At 37.9% G+C, this 21,504-nt stretch overlaps 1 protein-coding gene across 3 annotated transcripts in view; it reads right to left on the bottom strand.

Annotated features, from left to right (window-relative positions):
• Nucleotides 1-21,493, bottom strand: part of PICALM (phosphatidylinositol binding clathrin assembly protein) — a 71,447-nt gene extending 49,954 nt beyond the window's left edge. For 2 of the 3 annotated variants that reach the window (XM_009881206.1, XM_009881205.1), the window contains exon 1: nucleotides 21,284-21,413. In XM_009881206.1, the coding sequence (XP_009879508.1) occupies nucleotides 21,284-21,413 (130 nt within the window). Of the gene's footprint in view, nucleotides 1-21,283 lie in introns of all 3 variants that reach the window. The other variant, XM_009881207.1, reaches the window with a different exon arrangement.
• Nucleotides 21,494-21,504: the final 11 nt, after the last annotated feature.

The following is a 21,504-nucleotide window of genomic DNA, read 5'->3' on the forward strand; positions in this document are numbered from 1 at the left end:
AAGATCAGAATTACCTAATCTCTCTACAACAGACATTTTTCCCTAGTTGCATTGTTTTCTTCACATTTCCATAACAGATCATCTTCCTACCTTGAACAGAAGAAGGCAAGTCAAGATAGCCCCTTGATTTCAAATGTCCAATATAAAGTATCAAGGAGAAGAGCTTTTCAAATGGCTGCTGATGACAAGTATTTCGCATTACAGTGGTTATTTTTCCCACTCACCTTCACAAACTGATTATGAAGGTAATGGACATTTAAGATATTTCTTATTCTAATTTTACCCAGTTTCAAAGAAACATTTAGGGAAAAAAAAAACCACACTTGAAATTACTTCACAAACACATACCAGTTTTATTTGAAAAGTCTGACCTGTAACAAAACCTCTTGAAGACATTTATAGAACATTTAACACGTACTCTTCTGCAATATTTAAACACTGGAGGATTTAGCTGTGCCACGAAAGGATTTTGGACACTTACAAAAACCACAAGAAATCAGAAACACTAAAATAAAAACAAAATACAGAGGTTGGCTGTAAAAATCTATTAAAATCTACCTCTACAGACTAACAGTTCTGATTACTGTGAACCCTGACGTATTCGAATCTGATCATGCACATTCCAACTGACATTTTAAACCCAGATAACTTAATGCATGCATATGGCAAATTTCTAAATAATTTCCCACCTTTTCTGTAGGTGACGTCCTCATTTAAATATGTAAAATAGGATTAGAAAGTTCCTGTATGTGAATAAGTAGTTTTCAATAGAGTACCAAACAATCTCTGTAAAAACAATAATCAAAGTAGTTTTGAACACAAATTCAAGTACGCAAAATTGACAATTTCTTAAAATTGATTTCTTCCTCAGATACATTTGGTAACTGCAAATGAAGCCTGTGCCAAAACAAAGAAACTCCAAGTGACACACTTAAGTGATGAAGCTAGAAAGAGAGTGATGTTAAATTTCATTCTGAGCCAGTAAAAGACATTTAATCTGATGGGAAAATATGATATAACCAGTACGTATTTGAGACCTGAATGATACTTTTTTCTGAATGTTTTCAGAAGTACCAGAAGATACCTGCATTTGCAGTTTAAAACAAAATATGCCATAAACAATATTTGTTCTAAATCTAGTCTGTTTCTCTTCTGAACAAACCCATTTGTATCAAACTGCTTTAGTAGAAGGAGTTTTCTACAGCCGACTTTCCCGTGGCTTCACCCAAGCACCTCAAGAGGGGGACAAGGAAATCTGCACCACACATTTCTTATAATTAACAATAAAAATTCCAGTTGAAAATTCTTCCTCTGCATATAACTTTGTTCTAAGAACTAGATACACTGACTCAGGAAATAATTTATGGAAAAGTTAAAGAAATCTGAGAAGACCCACTCTGTTCAGGGCTTTCCATGTTTAAAAAGGAATGTGATTTAATCTTATTTATATTAGATAAGTAGGATAAAAAAGGCAGAAGGCAGGTTTAATATAATGTAGAACAACTTGTTCTACAGCCAACAATTTATATATTTGTTTCATCAAGTTGCATCTTGTCTTTTTCTTCCAATTCAAATAAGACTATCATGTTCTCTCTCTTACCTAAAAGTGCAATTTCTAATTGCAATTCTTACAAACTACTTTAAATCTCTACCAGTAACCCCATGAACTCAGCATTATTGCCTCAGGTATCTTTAACTGTCTAGATTTACTCTTATGGCAACTTTTTGACTAACCTTTACTTCTTATGTTTGAGAACTGTAAAAAATGATTAAGATGCTTTCTGTGAAAAACAGAATAAAAACGGGTTCAGCCGGACAACTGCTTCAATGAAGACTTCTCCGAGCAACATTAGGATTGCCTACCAAAACCCATCAGCAAACAAAGCATCAATAAATGAAACAGTAGAAGCAGTTAAAAATAAGGCAAGCACAACTCAACAACCAATAGGTAAAGTAAGTCACACTCACAAACAAGACTTTTTTATTATTATTTTCCATCTTAATTCCCTCATACAGGTAGGTGCCAAACTACCATTTCAATCCACCGTTCATAATGATTATTCAAAGTTGTCCACAGTTACAAATACTGTGGAAATGACAAGTCTGGCTAAGCTACCTTTACAGAATCAATTTCTCAGGACACAGCAGAACATTGCTTCCCAAGTAATTTCTTACCTTTAAACTTGCCAAGTACCCCATCACACTTTAAAGGCTAACATTAAAATACTGCTAAATTTTGCCTCAGCAGCTCCAGCCACATATTGTAAATACAATACTCTAATTTCAGCTACATTTGTCTCATTAAGCCAGAAACAGTGACAGGCACAATTACACAAGCGTAAGCGTACCATGACAGCACATAAACAAGTTAAAGGAGTTTAGAAACTGAATATACCAACACCACAGTCCTTCCTCTTATCTGCTCATCTAATCAGATACATTTCGCTTGGAAAAAAAAAACAAAACAATTTCAAGCTGTTCCCTTCATCCTGCAAGCATCATCGTATTACACTTTCAGACAAGAGAAGTTGCTGGTATTCTGTTCAGCTCAATTTAAGAAAATAACCAGAATTGCTGGATCATCAAAGCAGATTAAGCTAGTTATACATACTTAGCCTCACAGTTACAAAACAATTCAGGATGGCCAGGATCTCTGGAGGTCATCTCCTCTAATCCCACAAAACAGGTCCATTTAGACAAACTAGGTTTGCTAAGCTCCACTCAGCTACTGCAGAGTCTTGACTAAACCTATAGGTTGTTGGAGCCTGGATCTCTCTGCGGAACAAGTTCATCTCAAAGACATCTGATTGTGGAACTAGTATCAGTGACAACTAGGGCTTCGTTTTTTGTTTGGGGTTGTTTGTTGGTTTTTTTTTATGACTCTTCCTCTTCATTTTTATATAAGGAAAAGACTATCAAGCTCACAACTGAACAGACTTAGAGCTAAAGGATCTGGCTTATGTGGCTACTGCTATAAGCTAACTCATTCCTTCATTCCCCCAATGCTTCTACTCTTCAAGTTGAATACAAACGGTAGCTTAATTCACCTAGATCTTGATGCAAGTTTAACACATCACATAAGTTAATTTTTTTAGACCAAGAGAAATTCAAAAGAACAGGTCAAGATGGTTACGCAAACAGTCTAAGAGAACCATCAACGGGGAAGCAAGAGTGAGCCTTAAGCTACACTTTCCTTCAGAGTCCCTCGACTAACTACCCTTTATATTATTTCAAACACCAGCTACTTTATTTTCAGAGCCCCTCATAACTTACGTTCAGCCTATCACATCTCAACTGCTACCAAATCACAGAAATCAATAAAGTCTGGAAAGGATCTCAGTTAACATGTAATCCCCTTGCTTTGTCTTGGACATAATTACCCATAGGATATGCTTTCATGACAGCTCACTAACACGGAAAAGGGTCGTCCCATTCCTGTCGCTACCTGCTAACAGCCACACACTTCCACTGCTCATGTTACACCAGCACCAGTGTACTTCTCTCCGAACCATATTTCTTTCTCAGAACAGGAAAAAAAAAAAAACAACCCTAACTTAAGTGGTGGTGGGAAGACAGGGGACAACACACAGGGGGACACAAGCCCGCGTAGTTTTTTCAATGGTCCTGCAAGACCAAAACTGGCAAAAGCCACTACAGAAAAGGAGATGATGACATGCAAAAGTAAGAAGAATAAGAGGAAAAAGGGAAGCAGACAAGTCCTCCCACTTTCAGCAACAGTGGGCAATTATATTATGCCACCATCCAACTAAAATCCTCTGCTGTTCTCCAAAGATGTCTGCCACGGCCTTCAGTGGTTACTCCACATCTCTATAATTTCAAGTTTCCTTAGACCTACCTTATACCCCAGAAAACTAATGTTTTGGTGCAGATTAAAAAAGGAACTTCTTGTCCTTCTCAGTGGAGACAGAATATCAGCCCTCAGCAGATAAAAGCCATCAACACAATGGAAAAACACTATTCTCTGTTACCTATTTCTTACATAAAATAACTATTTTTCTTTCAATATTTCCTAACTTTCCAGTCTTCTTAGTTCAGTTGATCTTCTCTGGATTCTCTGCTGTTTCACTAATTATTATTTTTTTTTTTAAATCAAGTGCCCCAAGCTGGATACTGAAGCTCCCCAGCACTAAATACAATGGAAACAACTTTCTGTCTTATAATACATTCTTCTATAGACATACAGAAGGAAGCTCAGCTTTCCTGCAGCCTCTCATTAGTGGTTTACAATGAAAATGAAACAAGCCAAAGCCTCTTGTAGTGCTCCAGTACTTTCAGATAATCCTTTTATACTCAACTTTGACACCTTCCTTACCTATTTAGAACTTTGCACTTGCAAGCATACTCTGAAGTACTACTCCAATTTATCAGCATAAATTTGTCATCTAATCTTGGTCTGAAGAGCAGCTGCAAACATTCCCAGTACAATGCTACTCTCTGTCAACACACAGTGTATGCCAACATACCAGTTATTAATAAAAAGCATCATTTGAACCAGATACAGGCATATTCTCCACTTTAAATACCCTCCAATTTGATGGCAAAGTGATGTAAGCAGCCTGTACTGACGCAGTTCTCCCATGCACTACTTAGTTCGAGAGTCACGCAGAAAAAACATGCCAAAAAACATGCTTGTTACCTGCACCCATCAAGATCAGTTGTTGTAACAGGAGAGAACTATCGTTGTTAATCATTTTCTACCCTTTCAGATGGGCAAGTTTTTAAGTTAATTAGGATGAAATTAATCAATAGATCTCTGGAGTAGATGCAGCATACCGGCAAAAAATTCTTTAGATGAATAACCATCAGTGATTCCACATCTTTCTGCAGAAGAACTGTTTTGACACAATGAACTACATCTCCACTAGGGATTTTTGCTGGTATTGTTTTTTCCCTACCACCTTCTTAGTATGCCTATTTAAAGAGTGAGTTATAAGCTCTTTTTAGTAAAAACCCACACATTTTTAGTACAAATGCAACACACAGTTTTTTAAACACTATACATGTGTGCTTATATATGGTAAAGTCATGCTTAATGAATGAAAGGTAAAAAGTCCAAAGCAAAGGAGTCCACAGCTATACTGGGAACAAAATGTGAACAGCGATTCCCAACTAATGTCCGTACCAGCAGAGGTTTCCGTCAGCTCAGCCTGCACCAGATAAACCACAGCTCACTAGAACTGTCTTCGGCTGAGGATGTGAATCCTTTCATATTTCAAAGGGATAACACTGCTCTCATTCTACATACCAGAGTAGCAGTTTGAAACACCTCTCAAAAATTCCAGCCTCCCACATGCAACGCTATTATTTAACTGAAACATGTATACCAAGTTTAACACATTTAAACTGGGGGTGGGGGGGTGGGGGGGTTTAAGCATGAATGATCCATTCACAAAGATAAAAAAAATACTGCCAAACACTGTTGTCAAACTTTTCTTCCTGCGCACCATTTCTACATCATTTGTAATTTTCAAGAAGTTTGTGAACTTCTAATTGCCTGTATTTCATGTAAAGAAGAGATGGGTGTATAAGATTACTTACACAGGTAAGACTTTTCTCCCCCTCAAATTAAAGTAGCACTTCTTACGACACCTTTTCAGATATCTAAGTATTTTTCTTCTGCTAAAGCATTATCCTTTCAAGTTTCACCAATATTGCATTACTCTTAAGAAAAGACCTTCCTCTAGACAAGACAACAAATCAGCTACTGCTTCAGCACCCTAAGGCTGAGAAATATGCAAGACATGCTAAAACTACTCAACACTTTTGCTCTACATTCAGTTCCTACAGTACCTTTTAAAAGCATTTTATCATGAAATCTAGTACAAAATAAGTATTAGCTCCCACACATACACTAGCACATTATTCCCCCTGAAAAATATCTGTAAACTTAGAGCCTTGATCCTATCTTTACAAACATGCTTAATAATGAGCCTATGAATCATATTCTAAAGGTAACTCTTGATTACAAGATGAAAAATGCTTGTATTGGCCAACTAACATGATAACTCTTGCACAAGCAGTACATTCAAGCTGAGTATTTAACCCATTAGCCTATTGAAACCAGGGAGAAACAAATATTCTTTTTACCGATCATATGCTAGTTTCAAGGCATTCATGAATAAAAGTAGGAATAGTTATTTGTTCAACAGTAAGTCAGTATTTTCAGAGCGCATTATTGCAAACACTTGAAGATGCATCCACTTCTTTAGGTTTGTGTAAGCTAGAAAGCAGGTTCTACATGAGCAGCGCTGTTTGAGAATACATTAGGACTGGTGGCCAGGCAGGCTTTGATTTTGAATGACAGCCGTTTGAATCAATATTGAAATAAAGGTTTAGGATATTAGATATTAATTAGGATATTAGAGTATAATATTAAATTATTATCTTAAATATTGTAATAAATATTTAAGTATCCAATATAATATTTCTAGTGTGGATAGTCATACACGATGGATGGAAGCACAACAAATTGCATTTGGTGGAACTTTCCTATTTTGATGAAGGCTAATTACTTTGAAAATTGTATTGCTTTAAGACTACTTTTATCCCCTACTGCAAACAGGAAGCTATTTCAACCAAACAGTCTGCATACATGCGAGTTTATCCTATGATTTTACCTTAAGGTACATAGAGAAGACACATAAGATGGTTTATAGATAGCTGAGAGAGACCAGTATGTGATACCAAAGATATTAACCCTCAGGTCTCTTCATCACCAAGTACACATTGAGCACGTTATCATGCTGTTCTCTATATCTTTCTCTCTGACATGAATAGCGCTCAAGCCATCTGCCTTTGCATACTGTAAATTTTGGGGTATAGTATGTGCTTATAGACCTTTCCTTCTGTTCCAAAGGAACTTATTCTGTAAATATTCCATAGCTATTACACCTCCATACAATAAATAGCAGTTTTGCTAATGGAAGAGTGTTAAAAACAAGACTTGTGAAACACATGGACAAGATGCTGTTGCAGTGCCAACAGTAAGCAACCAATCCTTGCAGGCTGCTCTCAAATACCTCCAAGACTCACGCAAAGTACTAACCATATGTCCTTACCTGGCAGCTTCCTAGCAGTGGAGCTGCAACATTATCGTAGCCCAGCCTATTGGAACAGAGAAACTATTTTTGTCAACAGCACACACCGCAGAACAAAAAAAAAAAAAAACAAAAAACAAAAACCAACAAACCCTCAATAAGCACAACTGTAGTTGTTTTGCAGCAAGACGACTTAATTTTATCAAGAAGGTGGGCCTTTAACGTAACTAGGAATTATTTCAGTATGTAACCCTCCTCAGTCCTGCAAACAGCTCCCGATCTCAATTTTTGGGAATAAGTCCCACAGTTGATGCCACCACTTGTGACAAAGCTAAATGGCCTCTCTTCAAAGCTTCCAGTCCCAGAGTTCACCTGGTCCATATGGGATTCAGATCAAACCTGTTAAAAAGTATACCCAAAGGCAGCCAAAGTACCTATGCTGCCTTCCAACATCTGTGACTTTCTTAATCCTGCCTTACAGAAAAACAGAGAAAACATGCCTGACTTCACGCACAGCACATTTTGTCAGTAAATGCCTCTAGCACAGTTTCTAAATCTAAATATATGTATCTTCTAAATATACAAAGTACTCACACAAGTGTAATTTAGGTGTTCCTTAGGTGTTTAACTTCCACATCACTTTATTCTAAAAGATGCATCAGAGAGTAATTTTGTAGTCATGGTGTACCATCACTCTACAGCATACAGATACTTTCCAGTATCTGAAGGTTACCTACAAGAAAGCTGGGAAGGGTCTTTCTACAAGGGCATGTAGTGATAGGATGAGGGGGAATGGCTTCAGACTGGAAGAAGGGAGATTTAGATTAGATATTAAGAAGAAATTCTTTACTCTGAGGGTGGTGAGGTACTGGCTCAGGTTGCCCAGAGAAGCTGTGGCTGCCCCATCCCTGGAGGTGTTCACACCCAGGTTGGACGGGGTTTTGAGTAACCTGGTGTGGTGGGGGGTGTCCCTGCCTATGACAGGGGAGTGGAACAAGATGATCTTTAAGGTCCCTTCCAACCTAAACCATTCTATGATTCTATGAAACCAAAACCACCGCTGAGTGTTAATGCCAGCCTGACCTCCTGCCACCACACCTCACCGAACAGATTTTCGAGCCAAAAAATTCTCCTGATGTTTGTTAATTTAGAACTAATCACACACTTGTCATTCACATTTTTCCCTTTGAACGGCAGTGCTGCATCTTTGACAGTTTAATAGACAAAATCAAAGATAAAAACCAAACCCATCTGATCTTAGTTTTTCTTGTTTCAATACTTGTCTCATTTCAGTAGCTCAAAAGTCTTACTCACTCTAGCAAAGTTGTTTGGGACACCTGTTATTCTCTCCCATTTTAAAAGGACTTTGGAAATTAGATTTCCTTCTAAACAGAATCTAATTCAGAGCAAGAACAGCACATTTCACCTGAATGCCTTTGGGAGCTGTCAGGGAACATGTATTTGAGTTAAAGGAGTTACACCTCTGTATTTGCCTACCTCCGTCAGTGCTGAAACTGCAAATGAAAATGTGTATACCCACCTCTGCAAAGCAGTTCTTTGGCCAGACTACAACCTTCTCTAATCAAAGGTTTTCCAGTTTCTGGAAAGCACTCATGCCAAAACACGTCCTCTACTATGCAGCCTCCCGGACTGTGTAATGCCTGCAGCACACTAAGTGTACTGGTGTCCTCAGCAAACCGGAAATTATATAGCACAATAAACTCAATGTAATTAAAGCTGTGCATTGTAAAAATATTTAAATACATGGTAGGACATATTTCTTGGCAGACACTATCCTACAGCTTTATCTACAATAAAGGGTTGTCTAGTTAATTACTGGCAAAAATAGCCCCATACATATCATTTTGTGGAAATCTGCCTTCTTTTGTCAAAAGTTCATGCTAGTTTGTTGTCTAAAATAAGCTGTATTGTCAAGAGATTCTAATGGTGCAACAGCATCTATTATAGGTCCTTTTGCCCCTGTAGTATATTGGTTAAAAAAACAACACCCCACATTTAACTGCTTTTCATATAATTACACAAAGTAGTAAAATTGAGAGTTTAATCTGATAAAGGGAAAAATCTGGGAAACTTTCATGCCTAACACCAAAGAAGTTTAAGCCATATCCTAAGATGGTATGATTAGTAAATCATGCTCTTCCAACATCATAAAGATGCAAAAAATGACTAAGTAATTTGTGTTTATTTTAATATAGGAAGTATCAAAAACCCAGTACATAAACTTACTGAAAGTGGTGCATTATCTGGCATATAAGAAACAGAAGAAAGTCCAAATAATTTAATTTTTAATTAGTACTATTTATTACAAGACAGTGCTATATGCTTCTCATTATATATAGCACAATGCTCACCTACTGGAGCAGAACTCCTCAGATATTAGGCTTCAGCCCAGATTCCCACTATGAATAAACTTTACACATATCACACTACAATGCAGCTGTGCAATGTTTCCTATTTTGTGTGGAAGATCTGTGTATCTTACTTTTCTGTTGATCTCTCATGAAATAACTACAGCAGTGCCCTGTCAGATGATCGCTCACTGTTTTAGTTGACTAAATGCAGCTTAACAGTTCTTAATGAAAACTGTAGCTCCGATTTAAGAGCTCACAAACCATGACATAAGTAGCAGCCTAACAAAAGGGGAAAAGTGGGGAAAATAAGGCAAAGTAAAGAAAAATCACACTGCTACTAAGGAACAAAACAAAACACAGATTTCATGAGGGAGTTTTGCTGAGGAATACAGGATTATTTTTTTTTTCTGTAGTTTCTATAAAAGAAGTTGGTCAACCCCAAACTAGCAAAGCTCAAGATTTTACCATAAGAGTTCTGTGTCCACTGACAATGCAGGGGCAATAAAAACACTTGCTCAAAGCTTGCCTAAAGCTTTCCTTACGAAATCTCAGTTAACAGACCAAGGAAGAAAACAATTTAAATTGTTTGCTTATTATATCATACAATGCATTTTCTTACAGGAAAAAAAAAAAATCCTGATAAATTATTTGAATGTGCAAAGCAGCAAATCCCCAAACTTCAAACATTTATCATTCAATAAAAACAAACACTAACCTTCTCCTACAAAGTGACTGGCAGAAAAATCACAGGTTTACACAGTTGGGTATTTGGGCTAGTACCTCACAGATCAAACAGGATAAGTTTTGTACTCCCCGATGTTATACAAAACAGTCTGAATACACAGTTTTGTAGAAATTGCCTGAGATTTTTCTTTCTCTATGCTGACAAACTGAAAGAAAAATAGTCGGCTTCATAACAAAGCATGGGGACCGAGACGATAGTATAAAGTCTGAAACAAATTCTAGACACAAAATTGTGAAATTGTGTTGCTTTCCTTCTATTACTTGCTCCTTCCCCTAGATCTCACAAGTGATTTCTTCATGTGAAAGGCCATCTTTGTATGACTTGTCTACTCCTCAGTGGAACTAATCTTCATTTTTCCCAGTAGGAATAGGAGAAAGAAGCCTAACAGAAAACATGAAGCTGCTCGTTCCATGCTAACGTATTCGGTGACGTGCAAAATTCTAGTAATTTTGGTTAAAAAAGTGTCACTATTTTCTAAATTACCATTTTTTTAAAGCAACTAAAATTCAGGATACCTGGATCTAGAGTACTACTTTGAGCTACTTTAATGCAAGCTCTGTTGATTCCATAGCATCTGTTTCACATATTGCACTTAAAGTAGGTGAACTCATTAAAGATTTGTCACCGACAGCCACTTTCATACCTTTTCTTTTGGCCAATACAGAATCAGATTTTGACACAAACTGTTAGCAAGCCGGATAAAACAAAGCACCAAAGAAAAAAAACCAACACCTCTCCCCCATCAAAACACAGGTATCTTCACAAAACTGTTTCAATTGACACTCATGTACTGTAAGTGTGCAGCTCTCCCATGAAGGGAGGCAGTCAAGTAAAGGAACAGCTAAAATCTTCCATGCTATTAATAGAGATGTTGGAAATGCCTGCCTAATTTAGCTTTTACTTCCTTCTTCAATTTAGACTAACATCTCCCATGAGATATTTGGAGCTCCCTGAGCAAACAAAAGTCATTCTGGCTCATCCCAAGTACAGCTTCAACGCACATTTGACTAGCACCCTTTTGCGAGGTCACAACAGCTAAAGGATCAAACCCATCCTTTACAGCCCATGTCAAAGCTGCTCAGAGTAAAAGTTTTAACATACACTGTGATACAGTTCTTCATTGAACACAGAGAGTGAAAATGAAGATGTATTTTCCAGCACCATGCATGAAGCTTCACTAATTTTCAGTAAACAAAGCAAAGGACCTTACAAAGGGGAACCCACCTTCTTACAACAATGCTGTTATGTTCGAGTTTCATAAATCCAGATCAGCTCTTCCCCTTATTCCCCAGTTTTAGAGATCGTTCGTGAGCACTTTCTTAGTGACTGTGTGGTTACAGAGTTCCACACAGTTTTAGAGCAAACACAGAGCTTCAAACCCTCAAGTTTGAAACTGGACGAGTAGGGGAAGCTGTACACAGAAAGAAGTCCTCCGTATCCCACAGCTTTCAGACAGGAATTTCTCTATTTACCATGCACAAAGACATGTCCCTATCACAAACAGCCTCCAAGATAAACTAAAGCCAAGAGCAGAAGTAAATATCATCTGCCTTTTGGTCCTCAGTAGAAGAAAGATGACTTCAGCCAGATTCTATCTTTAAAATGGAATTGCTTCATAAAGAAAAGCTCTAACAATGCAAAATATAGTTATTCCATCTGCTTCAAAGTAAGATTTGTTCACTGGTTAAAACCTCAGACAGCTAAAAAGAATATTAAGCACTAGTAAAACTAGGTGTTATAACATCTTGTGTCAGCCGTGCTACATACCAAGAGGCTGACCACATTCCTGTCTACAAAGGCTCCTCATTAACAATTTAAAATAAGGACAAAAGTATCTCCTCTAATGCACTGTATTTCACTTACAGATAATTAAATCTGAAGAAGGTCTCCTTATAAAATAACTGTGGGTAAACAAAAAGCAACAAAACAAAACAGAATCAGCCCCTGGAAAAAGTTTCAAATTTATAATAATACAATTCCAAACATCAGAGATTGGTATCTGAGAACTTACACAAGTGAGTCTCTGGATTTCCATCCACTTACACACCAAATTCAGCACTGAAACAAATTTCACATATATTTTTAATGCAAATTAACCTGCTAGGAAATTTACTTAATTTATGTTTTAGCTTTAATTACACTTGATAGACTTAATGATGCTATTCTTGTGGCAAAGCGTTCCAACTGAACAGATCTGGAAAAAAGCTGGAGCTAGCTCCCTATTAACTATCAAGAAATTAAAAATAAAAGTCTGAATCCAGACCATCATCTTCCCCCAAAGCACAACACAGTGTGCTTGCAGATTCCAGCCAGGAATTCTGCATCCTGAGCTTTTCCATCAGACACCTAATCAAATGCAGCAACTTACTATGCATTTCATATTCTTATTATAAATAACTACAGCCCAGGAATGAAAAAGTGTTCGTATTTGGTTTCCATTGACCTTTCTTTCATTCATCTGATTAAAAGCCACTTCACGTATATTTTTGATACTTAAATTTTATTCTGCAATGCTGTACTGTGGCACTCATGACTGAAATGCAAGTACTCCAGGGAGAAATAACTCCTGTTAAATTTAACACAGGTTATTAATGTATTACAGAAAATTTTATTAAAAAGGTAATAGATCTAAATTCAGTAATTTGAATAAAACTCAGCTAATTAGAGCATGTCTGTATCAATGAAAGCAAAGTGACATGGACTGTCACCTTGAGAATTAATTCAAAATTAAAATCTATGTAAGGATTACAGTATATTTCTAAAAAGTAAACAAACTTGGTTTGTCAAGAGGAAAAAAGAACACAGGTATATTGTTCAGAAAGGCATTTTTTCCTGTTTAACTGAAACTATGATTTGAACAGTACTAGTTGTAGCTCATGATGAATAAAATGTAATTGCAAATAAAACACCTGGATTTCACCCCTAAAACTTACAAACTGACATAATCACTTACGCAAATATTAAACAAAAGTACTCCTTGTAAGACAGAAGAAAAGGATGAGGGCATTTCGTAAGACAGACTCTATGAAGATAGCTGTATGTCAATACAGAAATGAAGAATTGCTGTCTGAACTACAGCTGTATGTAGCTGCTATACATAATGAAGTAAATATTCCTAACAGACTGATTTTTAAATCAAAGGTATTTCTAATCTCTTCATAACATTATGTTTGCTGAATTATGAACACCAATGGTTTCTGGCAAATAGAAAAAAGGACAGACAATCGAATCCAATCAAATTACACCACCATTCTCAGTATGGTGGCGTAACCATCACAATAGTTTAAATAACTTTTATCATTTCACATCAAAAATGAGGTCAGGTCAAGAATACAGACTTGTGGATCAGAAAAATTAATAAAGTTTGAAATAGGCTGCAATTATGGCTGCAACTATGATGGCAATACTGAGGGGAGGGAGGAAGGGGATAAATAAAATTCAAGCATGACCCGATTTCCAACTAACTATCCCCCCATTTCTCAGCAAGAGCAGAGGTACCAGCCAAATAAATCTGGTGTGACTGCAAACAAATGTAGGTAAAATGCTGATGTGACTTCTGAACATATGGGGAGAAGGGTGGAAAAGAGGGACACAACGCGACATAGCAAAACTAACTCCAAAACAAAAAGCACACACCTGAAAAGCGAGAGACAGGTACAGAAATTTCACCCTATCGCATAACAGCTCATTATCCACCCCAGAAGAATCCAGATGTTGCCAACAGCAAAGCAAGTTACAAGCAGTCCATAAGAATGCCAAAGAACACTTAGACACCTACTTCTACCTTTTGAAAGCCAAGACATGCAACCTTCCGATTTGGCAGACAGAGCAACAAATCACAGAGCTGCTCTGAGACGATTTACTGCCAGATTGAAGGCATAGAGAAATCTAAAAAAAATAAAAAAATAAATATTTAAAACATGTTTACATACGTTAATAACCTAAGTTTAGTTTAAAAATCTGAATGTTATCATTCTGGGTCTTGAAATCTAGTTTATTATTGTAACTTGAGAAACTTATGCCATGCAGCTGAACACCCATGGATTCGTTTTGGTTTGTTGGGGGGTTTTTTTGAACAAAACTAATTGAGGAATAATAAAAATTTCATTACCACCTTTTTCAACAGGATAAAAAAAAAAAAAGTATCAGTTTATACAAGCTGTTAACATGGACAAACATTTTTACACACTAAATATTTAACTAGGAAACAGTGCTATTAGGGATTCATAATTCGTGCTTTAAATTGTATTAAATTAACTACTAAAAATCAACAAAGGTTATAAACAATAGAGATACTTTGTTGATGTCATAGTACATGGTCAGCAACTGAGCTCCATGCTACTGCAAGTACCATATTTGAGTAAGTATGTGAAATTCCAAAGCAGTTTCAACCTGTGCAAACTTACCACTTCCTACATAAGCAAAGGAATCTCTGCTGCTAGAAAGGCACCACTGCGAGCGCGTACCGACGCTGTGACTGAAGGACTGCTTGCTTGGGAGGAAGCAATAAAGAACATTAAGTGATGATTTCAGAAGCGTCTTTTCAGGCGAATGGGAATCATAGAATGGTTTAGTTTGGAAAGGACCTTGAAGATCATCGAGTTGGGGTTGATGTGAAGAGCTCTTCCTCAATGAAGTAACATAGGTCTGAAGGAAATTATACCCATTCTGAGCTCTCCTATATAAAACACACCTTTTGTATTTTTTGTTTTATAGACCATGTATATGTCATGACATAAATTAAAGTAAGATCACAGTATTTCCCTTTATGCCACCACTGTTCACTTCAGTAAATCTTCTTATGCTTCATGCTACGAATTGGCACTCCAAAGTTAATTTTTAGTGTAGATCTTGTTATTGTACACCTTCTGTTTTGAGGTAAAACTTATAAAAGCCTAATTTATTCATGTTTAATATTGCAAATGATCCAGATAAGCATTACTTTAATAAAGCTCCTTTAGCAAAATAGCACAGGAGATGTTTAGTCACAAATCCAGCATATTTGTTAAGTCTTTCTGAAATGCTTAACTTCATTAAGTTATTTTCACACAGTTAAATACAGCTTAGTTCCCTAATTTCTCAAATCTCAATACCCTATTTGTCACATATTACTCAATAACTTGGATTTGCCATCAGTAGACTTGAGAGTATGACAAGTTAGCACTGAATTCACTAACATTATTTTGAGGTTTAGAAACTACCAGCTAATTGATAAAGCTCAGATGTAAAGCCAGGGGTGAAATACAAAGTACAACAGTATTTCTACTTCCTTTGAGTTTAGGAGGACACGTAGTTAATAAAAGTTCATACCCTGCCTGCTCACCATCACATTTCACAATGGAGAAAACTACTAGAAGAGCAAGAAAAACATCAAAACCAACAATTTTATATCAAGATCAGCTTCTTTCCTTTCATTTGGTTGCAGCTTTTTGGCCAGTTATTTCTTGTTTGCTTCTAATCCGGTACAGATCTAACCAATAATAAAATATCTCCTATCTAAGCCTTTGACTTCATTACCTAAGCATTAAGACTTCAACCAGCAAGAAATCTAAATGGTTAAAATCACATACTGATGTAAAAAGAAAAAAACCACAACAACAAAACAGTTCTTTGACACAAATCAAAGTTTTCATTGCTGCAGCAGAAGAGTTTGCTAAGATACTCAGAAGTAAAAACACATAGTTGAGATTATCACTTTAAACTTGTATTATGAAATATTTGGAAGTGTTTAGTAACTGTCCCACTACAGGACTTCAAGATTTCATAAACAAGTCATTTACAATACTTACCTGATTTGTTCTAACCCACTAGAGGAGCAGCTTCTGCACGGTTTACAGAAAATAAGAGCGCACGCACCCAACCAGTAGTAGACCAGTGACTTTTAAAGAAGTGATAGATGTTTGAGAATTAATGAGTGAAGAGTGAGAAACTTAAATTTAAGAAGGCTGTTAAAAAATTAAGCTTTCAAATACAAAAGGTGTCTCTGCTTCAGAAAACGCGTTGCATTTTCCATGGAAAGGGTGCCACATTTTATAAGTGAACTTTCCCAGCATTCTACCATCACCAGTAGTTTACTGATCATGTACTTTACAGAAGGCAACATACACAAAGCAAAAAAGGGAAGGTTTAAATTCCATGTTGGATAAGTCATCTCTTTTGTATTATTATGCAAACTAGTGTTACTTTGTGAGCCAAGTGACTAGGAACAGCTTAAAACTTTCACATCTACAGATCAAAAACTGATCTTAAGATTGGAAACTAAAGACTGAGGTCACAGGCTGAACTGCAAAAGAACGCTTCTTCCAACCATCGCTCTTAGAAGATATAAGAGATGACTGCACCATTAAAAAAAAATAAATAAATAATCACAACTAGAGCTATAGCCCAAAGTTACACGACACCTGAATAACCACAGCTGATGGGAAATAATGGCAGTATGAAGATCCACAGTAAGCCGATTGCATGTGTCCTACAGCTTCTCCTTAGATACTGCCTCTTACTTCATCCAAAGTAGAATACTGCTTCAGGCTAAGTAAAATAAAACAACAGCTGCAGAACTAAATGGCTATTCTTTCTGCAAATGAGCAGCTGTGGCAGAAAATTGGCCCTCTGGCAGTTCAGAGGAGTATGATAGTTCTTGTACTCTACTACAAGGCACAAACAAATATTCCAAGGAATTCCAGTAAAAAGTTAGGAAAAGTTGGATAAGGAAGAAATGGTAAAGGAATCATAGAAGACCTCAGAGAGAAATATGAATACTTCAAAAGAAAGTTGTAATAATGCAATTATCCGCATTTGAAATAATTACAGTTAAACAGAACAGTTCTAAGCAAAAATAACAATGGACTGCCTCCAGAAACTTAAGTCAACTATAAAACGGGAAGCAAAGCCACAAGAAACTTCAGGTAATCCTGCCAAAACCAGAAAGAAAATATGAATTTGGTGAAGTACTCCAATACCATAATAGGAACACAGATAATCTGTTTCTACCGGAGAACACAGTAGCATCCATAGACAGCAGGAGGTAACTCACCACATCACTGAAATAACCCAGTTACGCTTCAGTATGTAAAGGCAGGTAAGCACTTAAAAGGCTGTTTTTTCCCAGCTTTACTACAAATCTCTTGTGAGAACAGTGAAAAGCAATGACTCTTGTCCCTCAGTTCTACGATATACCCTCTGCGTACCATCTCATTTGGAAACTGAAGCTGTCCCCAGCACAGACATAAAGCAAGTCTTTAACCAGACTTGTACTTGTACTAGTAGTAGCCTCTAGACAAAACCAAAACACTAGGGACTTGGGAAATAAGTTCCCAACAAGCTCAATTAAGTTTACTTTCACTTACACAGCTTCCCACAAACGTCTACACAACACAGGGCTGGGTGCTGGTTTAGCATCTTCCTTAAGAATACAGATTTTTCTTCACAATAAGAAGTCGAGGAAGTTACGCTCTGGCATAACTATAGAGAGATTTCCTGTTAAGAATGGATAATTACAGGATTGCAACTTCCTTCCAAGCCATCCATCCACATTCTCCTTTAAAGAGCGTTACTCCATTACCTACAAGCAGATAGGGTTACTATGCCATGCTCACTCAAGAGCCCAACCCTAAATGTGTTTCACATCAAAGCTGTTTTAACTACACTCCACAACACGCACAGGTACACAAACATTTTTATGCTCCTGAGATATCACTGCTACAGCAGTTTGACTGAAGGGACCCAGGAAACCTCCTACTTGGCATTAACCTGAATTATCCACCACACATACATATGCAAGCACACACACTCCCCCCATTACAATCACGTTAAAAAAAAAAAAAAAAAGAGTGAAACCTGGCAACAAGTTTTCCAGCACCATTTACATTCAAACAACCTAAAGCACTTGTTCTTAGCATCCCTATACAGCCCTGAACACAGCAACCAAAAGCTAAAAAGGAAGGGCTGCATAAATCACAGCGTACGAGTTAAACCCACAAACCAGTGTTGAGCTATCACTGCTTAGAGAAGTGTGAAAATTAGGACAAAGTCCTAGTGAAACTAGGTTTTCTGTAAAAGAAATTTCATGAACTATGCTTTGAGGGTTTCAAGACTATTAAACCTGTCTGATTACTGTAAAACAAGTAATCCATCATTACAAAAGCAGCATCTAGATTACAAAACAGAGAATCCTTATCCCAGCTATAAAGCTGGAACTGCAAAACAGGAGAAAAAGCATATCCTGAGTGCAAGTGTACAATCGTAAGGTGATTGTTGCTCCCTATCACAGGCCAAGTCCACTTGTAAATTAGACTACTACTAACTCTTTCTCCCTCAAACAAGCAACTAAGCTTTGTGAGGGTGAGAAAGAAGGTTCTTCGGAGTAGATTAGATTTTTATAATTACGGGCTAAGAATGCCTTTTTACATTCTTTGATTATTAAGGTAATGGCCACTGAGGGAAATACAGAGAGAACATAGAAACCTAAGATGGGGAGCACTTCAGTTTTGGAACTCCATAGACAGCCAAGAGCAAGATAAATAAGGACAGGAATAATCATGTGCATGGGTACCTATGTTGGATTTCACCCATTTGTATGTACTGACGTGAGGCCGAGCTACTTAAATGTGTTCATGATAGCTCAAGCTTAATAAAATAATTTCAGAAACAGGACAGTCAGGGATTTTTGTACAAGCAATGCAAATACCAGATTAACAAGAATATATGAAATGCTACAATACAATATATGAAATGCAGAAAATGCTACAAAACCAAGACTTCATTCCAGGACAGTATTAGAAAACTCAGCTTATCAACTCATCCAGGATACAACTTTAACAAAGTAATTTTTAACTGTCATTATCACAATAAACACTAATTAGAAAAATATTTAAGAAGCACGCCACCTATGAAGACTGGTATCTTAATTGTCATTCACAGCGAGATGTCAGTTCATAGGACTTATCTAGTACTTAAACTGTTTGTTGTAAAAAGATGATATGTGCGAATAATTCAGAGGTGGGGCTTGAGATAGAGCTTATGCAAAAAGCATTTATTTTTAAACATACAACCATAAACAGTATGAACAAAGAAAGTTTTCAAAACACAAAACCCTGTGTCATTTCCTGATGCCAGGAACAGAGACTCCCAACAAACTTATTAGGGGCAGCATACAAAACTTACCTACCCATGACCTATTTTAACCACACAAAAAAAAAAAAAAAAGGTGGCTAGTAGTAAAACTAATAAAAAAAAAAAGTTTGCTTGCTCTGATAAAAGAATTCTCTGAGAAAGAGGCAGGAATGGGGACCTTTGACAGTCTAGAGTAGACAAGGGAAATACAGAGATGGGCTTCTCGTGCACCAACTACCAGATAGCTTTCTAAGGAAGTTCAAGCACCTTTCTACAGCAGCATCCTATAGGTCTCAATTAGATTGTCCACTAGCAACTGTGTTCAGAATACCATCCCTTTCTACACACGCCAGTCTGAAGAGCACTTGTCGCTTGTCTGGTCAGTTTGATGTTCTTTTTCATAAAGCTGAAATAATTCAGCTGCTAAATGCCCTACTACTGAAACTGTACTTTTAGCACTATTTCAGGCTAAACCCAACAAAGTTTTTTTTTTTCCAGAAAGCCTTCCTTCTGTTGTGTGAAATCCAGTAACACCACCACTTCATACATAAGCCATATGTCAAGGTGTTTTCTCTACCTGAGACGAAGTTACTTAAAGCTCAAAGATTTCCTCAGGTTTCTGAGGCCCTGGGCTGACCAAAAATAACAAAGATATTCAGTTACTATCTCCAGGCAAGAGATTAAATGAAAGAGGGAATACCAGAAAGAAACTAAGACAGTTGTTTGGAGACTACCCTAAGAAATTGATCACATCCCTCTCAGTACTTGCAGAACAAGAATTTCTTAAACCTTTAAGCCAGACGTGTTTTAGTGGAAAGAAGAAATAACTAAAGTACAATTAATCCTAGTACTGTTATCTGCGACTCAGAAGGCAAAAATTCAAGACACACGAAGACCCAACCTTCTCACAGATGTGGGTGGGAGGAAAAGAGAAAGCACACATACCGAAGGCACAGCCACACATCTCTCTCCAGTATACATATTGGGGGAAGTGAGGGGAGGGGGGTGGCAAGGGAGCGAAGGGTGCTTAAAAGGCACAGAATAAATAGATGCAAGATAATCAGGTATTCAAGCCAAGAACATCCTCAGTGCTGTGACCTTACAGCTTAGTGGGAGACACACTAATATGAACTTCAGTGCTCATCATTCTCTTCATAATCACCTGGATGAAACAGAGTTGATAGAAAACCTTTTCAGCCTTCCCATCTCGGATTTATTTTTAATAGAAGCTGAAAACTGACCAGTCCCTGTACAGGATGTTAAACTGAGGTACTGAAGGTCTAAAGAAGTCCTCTTAGGCCCACCTTCTCAAGTGAAGGAGAAAGACTAGAAAGGATAAAACTAAGAAAAACACCCTTACTGACAGAGGTTAGCTCCTCAGGCACTCATTTCACATGTTCTTCTACATGGAAGAGTTACAAGAATGATGGAGAAGCATTTTTTTTTTTTTAGTAGACTACCTGGGAAAAAATTAAGATAACTGATCAGCTATTCCTTCTTGAAACTCCTGCAGCACCTCTACAGAATGAGGCAGTGCTGCCGTAGCAAAACACAAATGAGATCAATTACTAAGGAAATTACAGCCCATTCCTCTGCTCGGCCTCTGTGGTTCCCTCTCTCCAAGGAAGGGGTATGGGGCAAGTCCTGTCCTTCAGGAGCTCACATTGTCCAGGGCCCTTTGCATAGGGAAGAGCTAATAAGGCCCCTTCTGGAAAGCAGATACGCCGAACAGCTTCTCCCGAGCTCTCCATCGCCACGTCCCCGATCCTACCCCCACCCCCGCGCATGAGAATGTCCGATGCTGAAACACACAGAGCTCCTCCGCCTGAGGAGGCTTTCACGTCCCCGCGAGGCCGGTGGGAAAGGAGGCAGCCCCACAGCGGGGGGGACTCCGCTCCACAGGACCCCGGGACAGGCCGGGCAGTCCTTCTCTTTCGCGGAGCCCGGCGGGACGCGCGGATAAAGCCCCTCGGCCGCCATCCCTCCCCGGTACTCACAGTCCAGGTGCTTCTTCTTGGGCCCCATGACCTCGTGGGTCGTGGCCTTGCAGACGGTTTTCGAGACCGCCGAGCCGGTCACGCTGTGCTGCGCCGCCGTGATGCGGTCGGTGAGGCTTTGGCCGGACATGGCGGGTCGCTGGCGGCGCTGGAACCGAGAGCGGCTCCGCTCCCTCCTCAGGGGCCGGGACGGGAGGACTAGCCGGGGGATGGAGCTACAC

The sequence above is a fragment of the Charadrius vociferus genome, unplaced genomic scaffold (assembly GCF_000708025.1).
Source record: "Charadrius vociferus isolate BGI_N301 unplaced genomic scaffold, ASM70802v2 scaffold1, whole genome shotgun sequence".
Lineage (NCBI taxonomy): Eukaryota > Metazoa > Chordata > Aves > Charadriiformes > Charadriidae > Charadrius > Charadrius vociferus.